This window comes from Stegostoma tigrinum, chromosome 2 (genome assembly GCF_030684315.1).
Source record: "Stegostoma tigrinum isolate sSteTig4 chromosome 2, sSteTig4.hap1, whole genome shotgun sequence".
NCBI lineage: Eukaryota > Metazoa > Chordata > Chondrichthyes > Orectolobiformes > Stegostomatidae > Stegostoma > Stegostoma tigrinum.
In genome coordinates, this window is record NC_081355.1 from 115502946 (window position 1) to 115519838 (window position 16893).

Consider the following 16893-nt stretch of genomic DNA (forward strand, 5'->3'; position numbering starts at 1 on the left):
TCTGTTCCAATGAGGTTGACTGTCATTGAGTTTCTTCAGTTCTTTACACAGTTGTGCGTCTCTCCCAAAAGGTACCTGATCTCTGCCAAAGGGCACCTGATCTTCCCCTACATGTGCTCCAGATCCATATCCAAAGTGAAACTTCACTCTCTAATATGGTATCCCAGCTATCCAATGTGAAGCAGTGGCCTACTTCCTTCAAGTTAGTTGTTTGTATTCACTCATTAGGCACAATACAGCTTTCCAGACACAACAATTTCAGACTATAAATTCTGCCTCATATTTTATTTCCTTCACTTTGAGTGTTTCAATTTTCCTCTTGGCTTGGTTTAAGTCAGTCACACATCTGTTCTTGTACGTCTTTTGTTTCCGTTTCTTTGACTGCCCACCACTCCCCCCCACTTTGTCCTGTGCAACTTATACATCTGTCATTAAATCTTCATTGTTTCCCACCTTATCATGAACCTTCCTCAGTTATGTCTTGCTCAAAATCTTTGCATTTCCCAGTTCTGATAAGATGTCATTGACCTGAAATCTTTGTTTCCTCCTCCACAGATGCTGCCAGAACTGCTAAGCATTTCCAATGATTTTTGTTTGAACATCTGAATTAGTGACAGATGTGTTCAAATTTCTTTCTCTAACATTAAGGAAAATTTATTCTTTGCAGAGGAACCATTTAACCTGCTGGCGGTCATGATAGTGATGGGTGACAGCATGCACAACTTTGCTGATGGTCTTGCCATTGGTGCAGCTTTCTCATCATCAATCGAAAGTGGTATTACCACCACCATTGCTATTTTGTTTCACGAAATTCCCCATGAAATGGGTGAGTTATTGGTTAACTGTTCTGTCTTGAAATCAGTCCTCAAAAGTATATTATCACAGAGTGTGCTGATTAATTTTGTTGCAAATGTCATGATGGAAATGAAAATTGAGACAATTTCATCAAAACCTCTCTGAAGTGATAAAAAGTGAACTGCCGGAAATTCCACACTCTTTTTGCCAGGTTTCTGCCTTAAATAGAGCATGCCAACAATCTGGAATGGCACCTGCGCTCACTGCTCTTCTCGTTTCACAATGACTGAACTGTAGTTTGAAATGTGCAGCTGGAAGCACATTGCATAGTTTATAATGTGAGATGGTGTTACAGTTCCCAGATTCTACAACTTTAATGTCTTTTCCAATAGATAGCACTCCGATACAACTGAGTACCTACCATTGACTCATTAAACCTGCTTATGGATATCCGTTATAATAAAGTGTGAAGCTGGATGAACACAGCAGGCCAAGCAGCATCTCAGGAGCACAAAAGCTGATGTTTCGGGCCTAGACCCTTCATCAGAGAGGGTCGAGGCCCAAAACGTCAGCTTTTGTGCTCCTGAGATGCTGCTTGGCCTGCTGTGTTCATCCAGCTTCACACTTTATTATCTTGGATTCTCCAGCATTTGCAGTTCCCATTATCTCTATGGAAGTCCATTGCTGATCTGATACAAAGAGCTCTTAATGAATTCCAGTCTTTTATAGAACTTGCTATGTTGCATTCACCATTGTCAATTCAGTCCTCCTTGAACTTTTCAAGGTAACTCATTATATAAGCAGTTAGTTTCTGTGTTCTATGAATATCAACTCCTTATGACATTTAAAAGAAAACCTGAAAACATTTCAATAATTAAAGATAAGCCTTTATCCAAATGTTAGTGAGATTTTCATTGGAATGTTAAAGGTCTACTTTCACTGTCCAGCATGATCAGGGAAGGCTTTGCAAAATGCTGTTGAGTATAGCACAAATTTGGAGCTTACAGTGCTTTGTAAAATTTGCCATCCACAAAGGCCTGTACACAGAGATTCCCAGGGAGCTGTTCCTACCCTTTTGGAGCTGAACAGAATGGAGTAGACCGTCATCAGATCCATCTGTAATCATACCTGTAACATTCATTTTATAAATGTAACATTTTCATCTAGTCAACACAGGATCTTATCTGTCTTATGACCACTCAAAGGATGAAATCACTTAATTTGATTAATGCAGACTTTCAACATCAACATTGTTCCCCTTCATGATCCTGATATCCTTTGTGTCCAAAAATCTAGCGATCTCAGCCTAGTCCTACACTGTCCAAGCAAGGCAAAAACTTTATGTCATCCACCCTATCAAACAAATGTTATAAATTTCAGAGAGATCACCATTTATACTTCCCAACAGCAAACAATGTAAGTCCATCTACTTAATCACTCGTTGTGGACAGATGCCTCATTCTAGGAATCTAGGGAACCCCTACTGGAACTTGCCCAAGGAAAGTGAATATGTTATTAGGCAAGGGGACCAGAACTGTATCCTTTATGAGAGAAAAATCCTCAACAAAGTCCTAATCATTTCATTATGACTTCCTTATTTTTATATTCCCTTCCAATCATGGCCAATATTTGCTTTCCTAGTTGCTTGCTGTAGTTGCTTTCTGTGATTTGTACACAAAAATAACCAAATCTTTCTGAAAAAGATTAACCCATCTGTTACCTTTAAAAAATATATTGGATTGCTATTCTTCCTGTCAAACTTCCTCATATGCTATGCCATCTATCACCATTGTATCCAATCACAGAGCCAATCTGTCAATCCTGGCTTATATTCCATGCCAGACAGGCCAATGCCTTTAAGGCCATTACATAACATTACAACATGCAACTTTCCAATGCAGAAGTTCTTACCACATCTGCACTCACTCTGTGTGAAATGGAGCCAGTGTAATCAGTCAATTCAGTGCGTGTAATTTAAAGTAACATCATTAAACACGGAACTGATATTCTCTTTGAATGACAGTCAAAGCCAAAGTTACCAGAAAGATTAGTCCCTGGGCCTCAGTCGTTTACAACTTTATATCGATGACCTATCATGTTAGACATGTCACCATGAAACTCTAACAGAATAAACAAAGATGATACAGATTATAAAACTGTTGACTCCCTCTCTTCGATTGAACAATGAGTTTTAGTGGCTTTCAATCCAAAGGGACTGATCTAGAATTTAGGGAATTTTGAAAAATCAAATCCAGTGTATCTGTATTATTTCTTAGATAGTAGGAACTGCAGATGCTGGAGAATCTGAGATAACAAGGTGTAGAGCAGGATGAACACAGCAGGCCAAGCAGCATCGAAACATCAGCTTTCCTGTCCTCTGATGCTGCTTGGCCTGCTGTGTTCACCCAGCTCTACACCTTGTTATCTATATTTCTACTCAGGAGGCTCCACAAATATCCCCATCCTCAATGAAGGAAAAACCTGACACATCAGTGCAAAACATATGGCTGAAGCATTTGCAGCAATCCTCAGCCTGAAGTGCCAAGTAGATGATTCATCTTGGCCCCCTACAGTGGTCACCAACAACACAGTTATCAGTCTTCAGCCAATTCGATTCACGCCACGTGGTATCAAGAAACAGTTGGAGACATTAGATACTGCAAAGTTATGGGTGCTGACAACATTCCAGCAATAGTACTGAAAACCCGTGCTGCAGCGCTTGCTACATCCTTAGCCAAGCTATTCCAGTACAGCTACAGCACTGGCATCGACCTGAAAATGTGGAAAATTGCCCAGATATTTCCTGTACAGGCAAAATCCAACCCAGCCAATTACCCCCCCCCTCCAAAGTACTCTCCATCATCAATAAAGTGATGGAAGATGTCATCAGCAGCGCTATCACAAAGCACTTGCTCAGTGATAACCTGCTCAGTGACGCCCAGTTTGGGTTCCACCAGGGCCACTCAACTCCTGACTTCATTACAGCCTTGGTTCAAACATGGTCAAAAGAGCTGAATTCCAGAGGGGAGGTGAGAGTGACAGACCTTGATATCAAGGCCTTGATACTGAAACAATCCATTTTAAAAGCAACAAGACCAGGACAATATCCAGGCTTGGAGTGAGAAGTGGCAAGTAATATTCATGCCACACAAATGCCAGATGATGACCACCTCCAATGAAAGACAATCTAACCAGGCCTCTTGACATTCAATGGTGTTGCCATCACTGAACCCCCAGCAACAATATTCTTTGCCATTGACCAGAAACTGAACTTGACTTACCACAAACACAGTGGCTGCAAAGTAGGTTGGAGGCCGGGGATATTGCAATGAGTAACTCACCTCCTGATGCCCCAAAACATATCCACTATCTACAAGGTAACAAAATGTGTAGCTGGATGAACACAGCAGGCCGAGCAGCATCTCAGGAGCACAAAGATGCTGCTGGGCCTGCTGTGTTCATCCAGCTACACACTTTGTTATCTTGGATTCTCCAGCATCTGCAGTTCCCATTATTTCCTATCTACAAGGCACAAGTCAGGAGTATGATGGAATACTCCCCACTTGTCTGGTTAGTACAGATCCAATAGCACTTAAGTAATTTGACACCATCCAGGACAAAGCAGTCTAGCAGGAATGGCACCATATCCACAAACATTCACGCCCTATGCCATCGATGCTCAGCAGCAAAAGTGTATACCATCTTCAGGATGCACTGCAGAAATTCACCAAACACACTGAGACTGTACCTTTCAAACCCACAACCACTATCATCTAGAACAACAAGGGCCATAGATACATTGGAACACCATCATTTGCATGTTCTGCTCCATTCACCATCCTGACTTGGAAATATATTGAGATAACACGGTGTAGAGCTGGATGAGCACAGCATGCCAAGCAGCATCAGAGGAGCAGGAAAGCTGACGTTTCAGGCCTCGACCCTTCTTCAGAAATGGGGAAGGGGCAGGGGATCCTGAAATAAATAGGGAGAGACGGGGAGATGGATAGAAGATGAATAAAGGAGAAGATAGGGTGAGAGGAGATAGACAAGTCAAAGAGGTGGGGATGGAGCCAGTAAAGGTGAATGTAGGTGGGGAGTTAGTGAGGGGACGGGTCAGTCCATGGAGGACGGACAGGTCAAGGAGGTGGAATGAGGTTAGTGGGTAGGAGATGGGGTGGGGCTTGAGGTGGGAGGAATGGTTAGGGAGGTGGGGACGAGCTTGGTTGGTTTTGGGATGCAGCCAGGGAGGGGAGATTTTGAAGCTTGAGAAGTCCACATTGATACCCTTTGGCTGCAGGGTTCCCAAGTGAAATATGAGTTGCTGTTCCTGCAGCTTTCGAGTGGCATCATTGTGGCACTGCAGGATGCCCAGGATGGACATATGGTCCAAGGACTGGGAGGGGGAATTGAAATGGTTCACGACTGAAAGGTGTAGTTGTTTGTAGTGAACTGAGCATAGGTGTTCATAACTCTCCCCCAACTGACCCTTTCTCCCACCTCCAATACACCTCCTCCTCCTGGAAAACTCCTCTACATGGGGGAAACCAAGTAAAGGCTTAGGGACCGCTTTGCGGAACGCCTATGCTCTGTTCACAACAAACAACTACACCTCCCAGTTGCAAACCATTTCAACTCCCTCTACCACTCCTTGGTCGACATGCCCATCCTGGGCCTCCTGCCGTGCCATAATGATGCCACCCGAAAGTTGCAGGAACAGCACCTCATATTCTCTTTGGGAACCCTGCAGCCCAATGGTATCAATGTGGACTTCTCAAGCTTCAAAATCTCTCCAAATCTCCCCTCCCCCGACCGCATCCCAAAACCAGCCCAGCTCGTCCCTGCCTCCCTAACCATTCCTCCCACCTCAAGCCACACCCCATCTCCTACCCACTAACCTCATTCCGCCTCCTTGACCTGTCCGTCCTCCGTGGACTGACCTATCCCCTCACTAACTCCCTACCTACATTCACCTTTACTGGCTCCATCCCTGCCTCTTTGACCTGTCTATCTCCTCTCCATCTATCTTCTCCTTTATTCATCTTCTATCCATCTCCCCATCTCTCCCTATTTATTTCAGAATCTCCTGCCCCTCCCCCCTTTCTGAAGAAGGGTCTCAAACTGAAATGTCAGCTTTCCTGCTCCTCTGATGCTGCTTTGCATGCTGTGTTCATCCAGCTTCACACCGTGTTATCTCAGATTCCCCAGCATCTGCAGTTCCTACCATCTCTTGGAAATATATTGCCTGATCTTCTCTGTTGCTAGGTCAAATTTCTGGAATTCCCTCCCTGAGGACATAGAATCCCGACAGCATGGAACAGATCCTTCGGTTCAACAAGTCCACACCAACCCTCAGAGCAGAACACTCACCCAGTCCCATCCCCTTATAATCCACCTAACGTACACATCCCTGGGCACTATGGACAATTTAGCATGGTCAATCCACCTAACCCACACATCTTTAGACTGTGGAAGGAAACAGGAGCACCTGGAGGAAACCCACGCAGACACACGGAAGAATCTGCAAACTCCTCCCATACATTCATCTGAGGGTGGAATCGAACCAGGGCCTCTAACACTGTCAGGTAGCACGGCTAACCACTGAGCCACCATGCCGGCCTCATTGTAGGACAACCTACAGCACATAGACTGCAGCAGTTTAAGAAAGAAACTTACCATCAACATCTCAAGGGCAACCCAGGTGTAGTGGTAAAAGCTGGCCAGCCAGCAATACCCACGTCCCATGAGAGAATTTAAAAAAAAAATTCCTTTTTTAAAATCCTAGCATACGTAAATTTGGTGTGAGGATTTTGAAGGCTTTAATTTCTAATAAATTGCTAAGATGAATTTGTTCATGTTTCTCTTTAGATTAATGGTCCTTTACAACTACCGACTATCTGTTGTCATAGATTCACATCACTGCCATTTCCATATTCCCCAGCACAATTTCTGCTATCTCCATCTTTAAAGGGCTCATATTTCCTTTTGCTATTCTACTAATGCTTACATACTGTTTGAGAAGGCAGCTCACCACCACCTTCTCAAGGGGAATTATGGGTGGGCAATAGATGCTGGCCAGCCAGTAATATCTGTATTTGAGTGATTAAAAAAAAACTTGTACTTGGTTTTGCAATGTGTTCTTGCTAGTTTATTGTCCTTTCCTATTTTCTATCTCTTTAGCAATTTCTTGCTTATCATTTATGAAATTTTAAAACCCTTCCAATCCTCCAGTCACTTATTAATTTTGGCAATGTAATAAGCTTCTTTCTTTAAATTTATGCTCTTTCAACTGCTGTAGTTAGGGTATGGTTGTATCAATTTTCCAGTGAAGTTTATTCCTGATATGAATATGTAATTATTGAAAACTATGATTTAATTCTTTAAATGTTTGTCATTGTTTATCTATCATCATACCTATTAATCTAATTTCACATTCCACTTCAGCCAGCTCTGTCTTCATACCACTAATCTAAATCGACTTTGTTTAAATTCAAAGCGATAATTTAATACTTAACCATATTATTGGAAATGTAATATGAAATTTGTTCATTTTTTAATCACTCTTCCCCAGAGGACCTTTTATTATATGATTACTAGTTATTATTCCTGCTTTGTTACACAATGTTAGGTCCAAAATAACTCGTTCCCATGGTGATTCTCAATAAATTAGTGTAGTTACAAACTCATCATAGCTTTTTGAGCCACAAACTATTGTCAGTGCATTCACTGAGCAGTATGAGAGAACGGGCCTCAGGCAAACATCCAGAAAACAAAGATTCTCTACAAGCCTATTCCCGCCACACAACACTGCCATCCCAATTATCAAACTCTATTATGAGCCCCTGGGCAACATGGATCATTTCCCATACCACAGGAGCCTTCTCTCGGTGTGAGTGGATGTTGACTTGAAATCCAACATCAACTCCAACACCTAAGGGACAGCCTGAGGAACAGAGTGTTTGAAGTTCGAGACCTCAAACCCAGCGCTAAACTCATGGTCTACAGAGCAGCGGTGCTCCCCACCATCCTCTCTGTGTCAGAAATATAAACCAATGTACAGCAGACACCACAGATCCCTGGAGAGTTAGCGGTGCTCCCCACCGTCCTCTCTGTGTCAGAAATATAAACTAATGTACAGCAGACACCACAGATCCCTGGAGAGTTAGCAGCAGCACTGCCTTTGCAAAATTCTGCAAAACCACTAGCAGGATAGGTTTACTAATGCAAACATCCTCTCCCGGATCAATATATCCAGTATCGAGGCGCTGGTCATGCTTCACTTGACCAGCTGCAATGTATGGGACACATTCTGGACGTGAGACTCCCTAAACAAGAGCTCTACTTTGAGCTCTGCAATGGTAGGCAGTCACTAGCAGGGTAGAGGAAATGCTACAATGACACATTGAAACAAATGCAAATCCTACTAGTACATGGAAATCGCTTACCCTAGAATGTATAAAACGGTGGAGGAACTTCTGCAAAGAGGCCAAACACCTTGAGCATCACCTAATGGAGTTCTTGGAGACCCCGCAGAAAGAACACACTGAATCCAGAGCTTCCAAACCCTCCTCTCTCATTAAACACAATGCAGAATGTATGGCTCCAGCTTTAGATGATTCAGACACCGTAGAACGCACCCTCCCTCACAGTAGAAACAAGTAGCCCTTGAGCCTGGTGGACTGTCGAACAAGAGGATGCGCTAATCTGTCTTGAGTGCATTCTAGAACTTGTCCTTTAAGCTACTTCTATCACTTACACTCAACAACAAAAATCAAAAGAAATGCAATGCTGGAAATCAGAAACAAACACAGAAATTCCTTGAAAAACTTAACAGTTCTGGCAGCGTCTGTGGACAGAAATTAGAGTTAACCTTTCGGGTCCAGTGACCCTTCTTCAGAGCAGTCTTTACTAGATCTGCTGAGGTTTTCCAGCAATTTCTGTTTTGGTTACTTTTGTGACTTGTTTAGCCCAACCCATATCATCTTAACAGTTTTATTCACATCTTCAGATCAATTATTTAGATTTTTCAGTTGGTTACTGTACTGGACATCATATAGTACTTCATCAGCCCTCGATGAGCATGTAAGTTATTATTATACTATGCATCACCTTGGAATGAGTATCATTTGTAAACATAATGAGCATGAATGAATAATATAGACTATGTAAGTACATTATTTCTTTTAATGCAACAAATACAAATAATCATGAACCCAACTATGTTTTCTCATATCATGGTTCCTCTATTTTTCAAAATACATTTTTCTTATGGGAAAATTGACCAATGCAGATACCAAACTGTGATAGCAGTATTTTTTTTAACATATATTGCACTGAATTTAAAGTAAATTTAAAACAAAACAGATACGTGGTATAAAATTGGTTTCAGATTTGTCATCAGATCATTTTGTGCTCCTGATGGTTGACACTTTCACTTTTTGTTCCTATCAAGTGGTTTTTCTAAGTGCAGTTTGTAGCCCAGTGTCATGAGAAGTGATGAATTACTACAGTGGCTACTGGTGCGTCTCAGTGTAAGTTAACCACAGTGGGACCTGACTGAAATTTATGCATAAGCAGTTAGGTATCATTTCCTAGATGGGCTCAGATTTTGATGAAGAATAGTTGCTTGCAACTTACTACTGTATTGAGAACTGACAAGTCACCTCTGGCCTCTTCACCAATTGAACTCTTCATCTGTGTCTCTCGAAATTGTTTAGCTGGTCTTTTGGCAGCTATGTTAGTTCTGGAGCATCCTGAAGCAAGTTGTGTCCTAGTCAGAGTCTGATATGCAATAGATGGTGAATGGTGGCAGCAGAGCTTCCAGGTAAAAGCCTGAGGGTGAGGACCAGATCAAGCTCAGTTGGAGCAACAGCAGGAGAGGAATGGATTGCAGCAGAGTGAACCTTCCCTGAATTCAGAGGCCGAGCTCCTGAAGTGACATCAGGCTTCAAAAAATGATCTGGGGCGAGAGACCTGGATGCTTAAGAAACAGTTTTAGAAACTGAGTGAGTAACATTGGGAGGAAAATAGTGTTAAGTCTTTATTCTTATAGTTTTTAGTTCATTAAGAATAGTGACAGAGACAGTGAAAAATTTGTTTCGTGATTAGGGGGTTAGGGTTGAGTAATTAGTTCTCAGTTTATTGTTTGTAGTTGGCAAGTATCGCAATAGCAGGAGAACTTGTTGCTGTGGAATGTTCCTCCTGCAATATGTGTGGGAAATCATGTATGTAGGAAGTATGTTCATCTGCAGTTCCTAAGTGACCTCTTGAAGTAACTGGAGGTGCAAATGGCCTCAATATGGAATATCCATGATGTTGAGGACATTGTAGATAGCACATTTGGCAAGTTAATTACACCATCAGTTTTGCCACACTGACAGAATAGCATTGGGTGACCACCACGAAGACAAATAAGTGTGGGAAGGCACTGCAGGAGTCCTCTCTAGCCCTCTCCCTCTCAAACAGGTAATATTGCATTGGGTACTGTTGGGGAAATGGCATCTCAGGGGAAAGCAGCAAAGCTACGTTTTTGGCACTACGGTTAGCTCTGCTGTTTAGCAAGGGAGGGAAAATTTTGGGAGAACTTTAGCGATAGGAGACTTAATTGCAAGGGGAACTGACTGACAGTTCTGTGGCAGCAAATGTGACTGTCAAATGATACATTTCCTCCTTGGTGCCAGGGTCAAAGGTGTCTTAGAGTGGCTGCAGGACATTCTGAAAGGAGAGGGTGAACAGCCAGTCATCATGGTATATGCCACTACCAACTACTTGGGTAAAAATTCATGTCAGATTCTGCAGCAGGAATTTAGAGAGTGAGGTCACAGATTAAAGAGGAACACAACCACACACCAAGGTTACCGTCTCTGATTACTTCCAAAGCCACATACTACTTTATACAAGAATGGTAAGATTGGTCAGAAGAATGCGTAGCTAAAGGAACGGCATAGGAGGGAGGGAACAACTTCTAGGCTAGTATTAACCTATAGAAGTTGGACAGGTTGCAGTTGAACCAGAATGAGTCCAATATCTTTGCTGGGAGGGTTGTTTGTGATACTGGGGAGGTTTTAAAATGCTTTAGATGCAAAATCTGGAGCAAGGTCCAATCAGATATAAAAGGAACACCAGGGCATACCAGTAGGTGGAGCAAACATGGGCATGATAAGGCACATGGGAGGGTCTGGACAGCTAAATTGTATATATTCTAGGGCAAGAAGCTGGACTGGTATGGCAGATGAACTTAGAACATGAGTCAGCACATTGCAATACAGTATTGTTGCAATCATTGAGACATGGTCGAAGGAAGGACAGGACTGACAGCTCAACATTCCAAGGTATGGAAGTTTCAGACATGACAGGGGAGATGTAAGAGAGGTGGAGCATTGCATTATTGATAAAGGAAACCAATACTGCAATGATGAGGAAGGATGTCCTAGAAAGCTTGTCAAATGAAGCCTGTGTAGAGTATAGAAATAAAAAAAAGATGATTAGCCTGCTGGGAATATATTACAGTCTCCCAATAGTCAGAGGGAGACAGAGAAGAAGATATTTAGGAAAATCACAGAAATATGTGAGAGGGTTATTGTTGTAGGGGATATAAATTTTGCTAACATTAACTGTGATCACCTTTGTGTGAAAAAGATTAGATGAAGTTGAATTTTTAAAGAGATTTTTGTGCCTGTATGTAGATTGTTCAACTAGAGATGGGGCAATGCTAGAACTAATCTGAGGGAGTGAGGCCAGTCAAGTGATTGAACTTTCAGTGTGTGAGCCTTTTGCGGACGGTGACCATCAGTCTATAAGTTTCAAAGCCATTATGGATAGGATTAAGGATTATAAAGAAGTTAAGAGTCTCAACTGGGGTGGAAGGCCAATTTCAATATCATAATCCAGGATTTGGCAAACAGACTGGGTGCAGATACTTACAGGTAACTCTACATTTAGAAATTGGGAGTCTTTTAAAAGTAGTATAGTGAGAATTCAGGGCCAGTAAGTTCCTCTAAGAATGAAGGTCAAAGACAGCAAATCCAGGGAACCCTAGATGACAAAGATTATCAAGAGTTTGATAAAGAAAAAGAAACAAACATACGATAAGTGCAGTGCATTAAAAATAGGCCAGGCCCTTTGAAAGCCTAGAGAGTGCGGGGAGGTACTTAGAAAAAGAAATTGGGAGGGCAACGACATGACAACAAAATATCTTTAGTTAAGGATAGGCTTAAGGAAAACCCCAAGGCACTCTACAGGTGTCTAAAGAGTAAGAGGATTATCAGAAAAGACTGGGGTGCATTAGACACCAAAGGGGCAATCTGTGTGTGGAGCCAGAGGACATGGATGAGGTATTCAATGAACATTCCTCATCTGTAGTCACAAGGAGAAAGGCAATGTAGTCAGGGATTTCAGTTGGAATAGTGAAGTTCTAGAATATGTTATGATTAATAAGGAGGAGGTATAAACAGGTGTAAAAGCGCATATATCCCCGAGGTAAATCCCAGGCTGCTTTGGGAGGCACGGGAGGAGATTACTAGGCTATGGACCAAGTGCAGGCAAATTGGATTAGTATAGGTTAGTATCAGTTGGTCAGCATAGGTACGTTGGGCCGAAGGGCCTGTTTCTAAGCTGTATGACACTATAAGATATGTTGTGTAACGTACCCCTGCTGCCATCAGAGCTTGTATCTTTGATTCAATGAAGGAAGGAACACTCAACTTTCTCCACGTCCTTTCTGAATTGGGGAGCTCTGTATGAATGTATAAACAAGGAAAAATATTAGGCCACTTGGCCCTTCAAGCTTGCTGCACCACTCTATATAAGATCATGGCTGATCTGACTTGAACTTCAACTCTACATTCCTGACTATCCCCAATAATCTTCCATCTCCTTAGTAATCAGAATTCTATCTACCTCTGCCTTAAAAAAACTATTTAAACATTCTGCATCCGCATCCTTTAGAGAAAGACAAAGGGATAGACAATGTTAAGCCAGGAAGAAAGAAGAGCTGCTAAGGGGGGCCATAAATTGGCAAAAATGGGCTGTCTGTGCTGACAGTAGTCCATGACATAACGGGGCCTGAATTGTGAAGTTGGATAAGGGGCAAAGAAAAAAGTCTTTGGACCCAAAACTCGTTGAACTCGATACTGAGTCCAAAGGCTGCAGTGTCCCCAAGTGAAAAACACGATGTGGTTCTTTGAGCTTTTGCTGAGCCTCACTGCATTACTGCAGCAGGCCTGCAACAGAAATGTTGGAGTGGGAACATGGTGAAGTGCGGAAGTGGCAGGCAACTGGAAGCCTGGGATTTTTTTTTCGGCAGACAGAATGTAGATGTTCCATTAACATCTTTCCTTTCCCTCCAGCTTGCCATTGCCAACTGAATAAATTTAATGGTGTTATATCTCACCAACTATCAGAATTTCTGAGCCACTGTGCAGTAAATACATTATATTGTCTGCATTTTTCAATCATAATTCTTCTTATTTTCGTGCAGGGGACTTTGCGGTACTTCTGAACTCTGGGTTATCTATTAAGCTAGCAATGCTGATGAATTTATTAAGCGCACTAACTGCTTTTGTTGGACTCTACATTGGTCTCTCTCTGTCAGCTGATCTCAATATTCAACAGTGGATTTTTACTGTGACAGCAGGGATGTTTCTTTACCTTTCGCTGGTGGAAATGGTGAGTGGGAGATATTTAATATCTATTACCAACCTCATTAAAATTTTGAGAGCTGCATTGTATTTTAGCAGCCTATTCAGGACCAACAATAAAATATACTCTGGCAGAGTAAACCTAAAATAAAATTCCATGCCATTTCATAGCTAATGAAGGAGAGAACATTTGTAGCTACCAAAAGTTTGTTTCTAGAGATGAGCTTTTGGAAGATTTTAAGAGGCAAAAGTAATACCTGGAAGAAATTTCTTGTTGAGAGCCAAGAAAGATTTCAGAATGTTTGTCCCTGGATGTTTCTAGTATTTCATTGCTTGTGATCTATCTGAGTCAAAGGAGCAGAGACGGAGTCAATCATTATCAGTCCACATAGTACACAAATATAACAGTGACATAGGAACCTCCTTCTTCAGAGATTAAGCTCGATATACTGGGTGTTACAGTTAAAGTAGCAAGGAGAAGATTTCAAGGAAGTAAGGATAAATGGGAAAAGCAAGTCATATACAGTAAGAGGTGCTGCCATGAAGATTATCTCTACTTTGCTACCAAACATATATCAACCATATGCAGTATGACTGGGCAATATTCACACTGAGGGTAATAACTGGCAAGAAACATTTGGACTACACAAGTTCCAGGCACTGACCTTCTCCAGTGTGAAAGAACGTATCCAAGTCACTTTGACACGCAATGGCATTACCACCGTGAGTCTCCACAGACAACATTCTGGTAGTTGCCATTGATCAGAAACTGAATTGGATCAACAATATAAATACTGTGACTAGAATAATGAGTCAGAGGCTGGAAATTCCATGGCAAGTAATTTACTCCCTGACTCCCCAAAGCCTGTCCACTATCTAAAAGACACAAGTCAGACTTCTGATGGAATACTTTCCACTTGTCTGGAAGACAACAACTTCAAGGCACTCAGGAAGTTTGATACTATCCAGGATGAAGTAGCCTGCTTGATTGGCACCAGCTTCACCATATTAAGGATTTACTCCCTTTACCGTCAAAGCATAGCAGCAGCAGTACACACTATTTATGCTATCTATGTATTGCTCACAAAAAGTCCTTCAACAGCACCTTGCAAACCCACAATCTCTGCTTTCTAGCAGAGCAAGGTCAGCAGAAATGTGGGAACACCACTACCTGCCTGTTTCCCTCCAAACCATTCACCATCCTGATGTGAGAGTATACCATCAGTCCTTCACTGACACTGGATCAAAGGCCTGAAACTCCCTTCCTAATAGCACTGTGGACATTCCCACACCACTTTGACTGCAGCAGTTCAAGGAAGAAACTCACCACCACCTTCTCAAAGAGATGGGCAATAAATGTTGACTGAGCCAGCAACACCCACATCCCATGAATGAATAAACTAAACACAAAAATGATTCATCATTGCAGTGACAGGATTTTGTTGTTTCATCACATGCTGCTTTTGAAAACACTGACACAGGTCACTTAACCACCCTCCCTCCCACAAACCTACTTTAATTACTAGTTTTGAATGACATTTTATACATTGCAAATATAAAAAGCGGATGAAATAACTGTCCCTGCATCCTGAAATTGTGAGCGCTACAACAGAGAAGCAGTTGAAAAAGAATAAAGTGGCAAAAAGAAGGATGCAATAAAAGTTATAGCAAAGGGGATGTGAAATTAGTGTAAATTAAAAGTGTGAAAGGGAGAGAATGGATCCTCTGAACGTTGCTAAGACCAAACACAGATGAGTGACCCCTTTGTGGAATACCTCCGCTCTGTCTGTAGGAATAATCCTGACCTCCTAGCTGCTTGCCATCTAAATAAAATACCTCACTCGATAAGATGGTAAGATCATAAGAATTAGGCCATTCAGTCTATCAAGTCTGCTGCACCATTCAATCATGGCTGATATGTTTCTCAACCACCATGCCTTAACATTTCAGTTTTCTGTCTACAGATGCTACCAGGCCAGCTGAGCTTTGCCTGCAATTTCTGCTTTTGTTTTCTTCAGGTCTCCAGGATCCACAGTGCTTTGCTTTTTATCAAGCCAGCCCATGATTGGCAGTAGCATCTTTGCTACTCTTGCCAGACAAGACATTGCAGTAGAATTGCATTGTATGATAATGTCTGGTGACCACTAACACCCTGAAATAATGTGAGAAGTACAATTCTGGGTAAACAGCAGCAGGTTTTATTAAACATAACCATGCACCGTGATGAAAAGAGAGGACATCTTGCCTCGAGTTGTACAGATCCAAGTTCCATGTGATCACTCCTTACTTAATCCCAAAAGATCTATTGAGTTGCATTCAGTAGCATCCAAATATCCTATAACTGCCTTCTTCACAATTTCAATTGGCTTTCCATTATGTTGATGTGAGTTTGTGGCCTTGCTGTTTTTACCAGCTGTTTCATTTGGCCATCAATTTCCACCACTGGGATTCTGACTCATCTCTCTGATGGGGATTTCATGGACTTTCCCACCATGTGTCCCACATTGTTAAATCTGCCCAATGTGTGCACTCAATGGAATCCTGTATCAAGTGGGATCCTACACTCCCAGTGAAGCTGTTTGCTCACTCTGTCAGCTTGAATAAAATTAGTACAATGACGTCCCAAAATACAGCTGTTGGTGGTAACTTGTATGGCATTGGCTCCAGCCTGGAAAAAACCAGATGCATAAATAAAATCACTGCCTTGACCACCTTTTCAACTGCAGTCAGCAACTCCTGCCTCTCCCTGAGGTTAACACTTTGTCAGAAGATGGTGCATGTGAGTGGCGACATCCTGACTGAAAAGCAAACATCTCACAGATTGCTCTTTCCTGAAGTTCACATGGTACAATAGCCCTCTGAACACCTTAAGTGAATATGCCATTCTTCTTCTCTGATGTTTACAGTTTGACTTATCCTCTGTGACCTCTATTCATGCCTAAGAGAAGTGGCTATGAGAGCGGTCTCATTTGCAAACAACTAAAGTCATGAAATCACCAACTGCTACAACACTCCCTGTACATTTGCACAACTTGAAACAACAGTGACAATGCACCAAAACGCATTTAGAATCAAAGTTGCAGACAAATGAAATCAACTAAGAACTAACCTGAAGATGAATGATGATCCTTTGGTGAATGAAGTGGTGTGTATGACTTAGGGAAGGTGCTGGCTGAAGGATGGAGTTAAAAAAATGTCTGAGCTGGCTAAAACCCAATGTTGCATCCTGACTAATGACATGTTCTACCTGGCCTATGGCCATGCGCTGTGCACATGCTAACCCTTACGTTGGCAAAGCATCTGCCATGGCATCACCCTTAAGTATGTATGCAAGGTGCAGATGGCATTTTGAAGGACTAAATGCTCATGGGAAGCCCACAAAATAGACTGACTGAGCCAAATTTCTAAACTGCAATCCTTTATGCTTGGCTATTCACTTGAACTGGCAATCATTGCTTTT

The 16893-nt window shown here is 42.0% G+C and overlaps 1 protein-coding gene across 3 annotated transcripts in view; it reads left to right on the forward strand.

Annotated features, from left to right (window-relative positions):
- LOC125464994 (zinc transporter ZIP12-like) overlaps positions 1 to 16893 on the forward strand; it is a 78164-nt gene that overhangs the window by 50054 nt on the left and 11217 nt on the right. For all 3 annotated transcript variants that reach the window (XM_048558016.2, XM_048558022.2, XM_059638730.1), the window contains 2 exons: positions 668 to 826; positions 13274 to 13461. In XM_048558016.2, coding sequence (XP_048413973.1) covers positions 668 to 826; positions 13274 to 13461 — 347 coding nt within the window. The remainder of the gene's footprint in view (positions 1 to 667; positions 827 to 13273; positions 13462 to 16893) is intronic.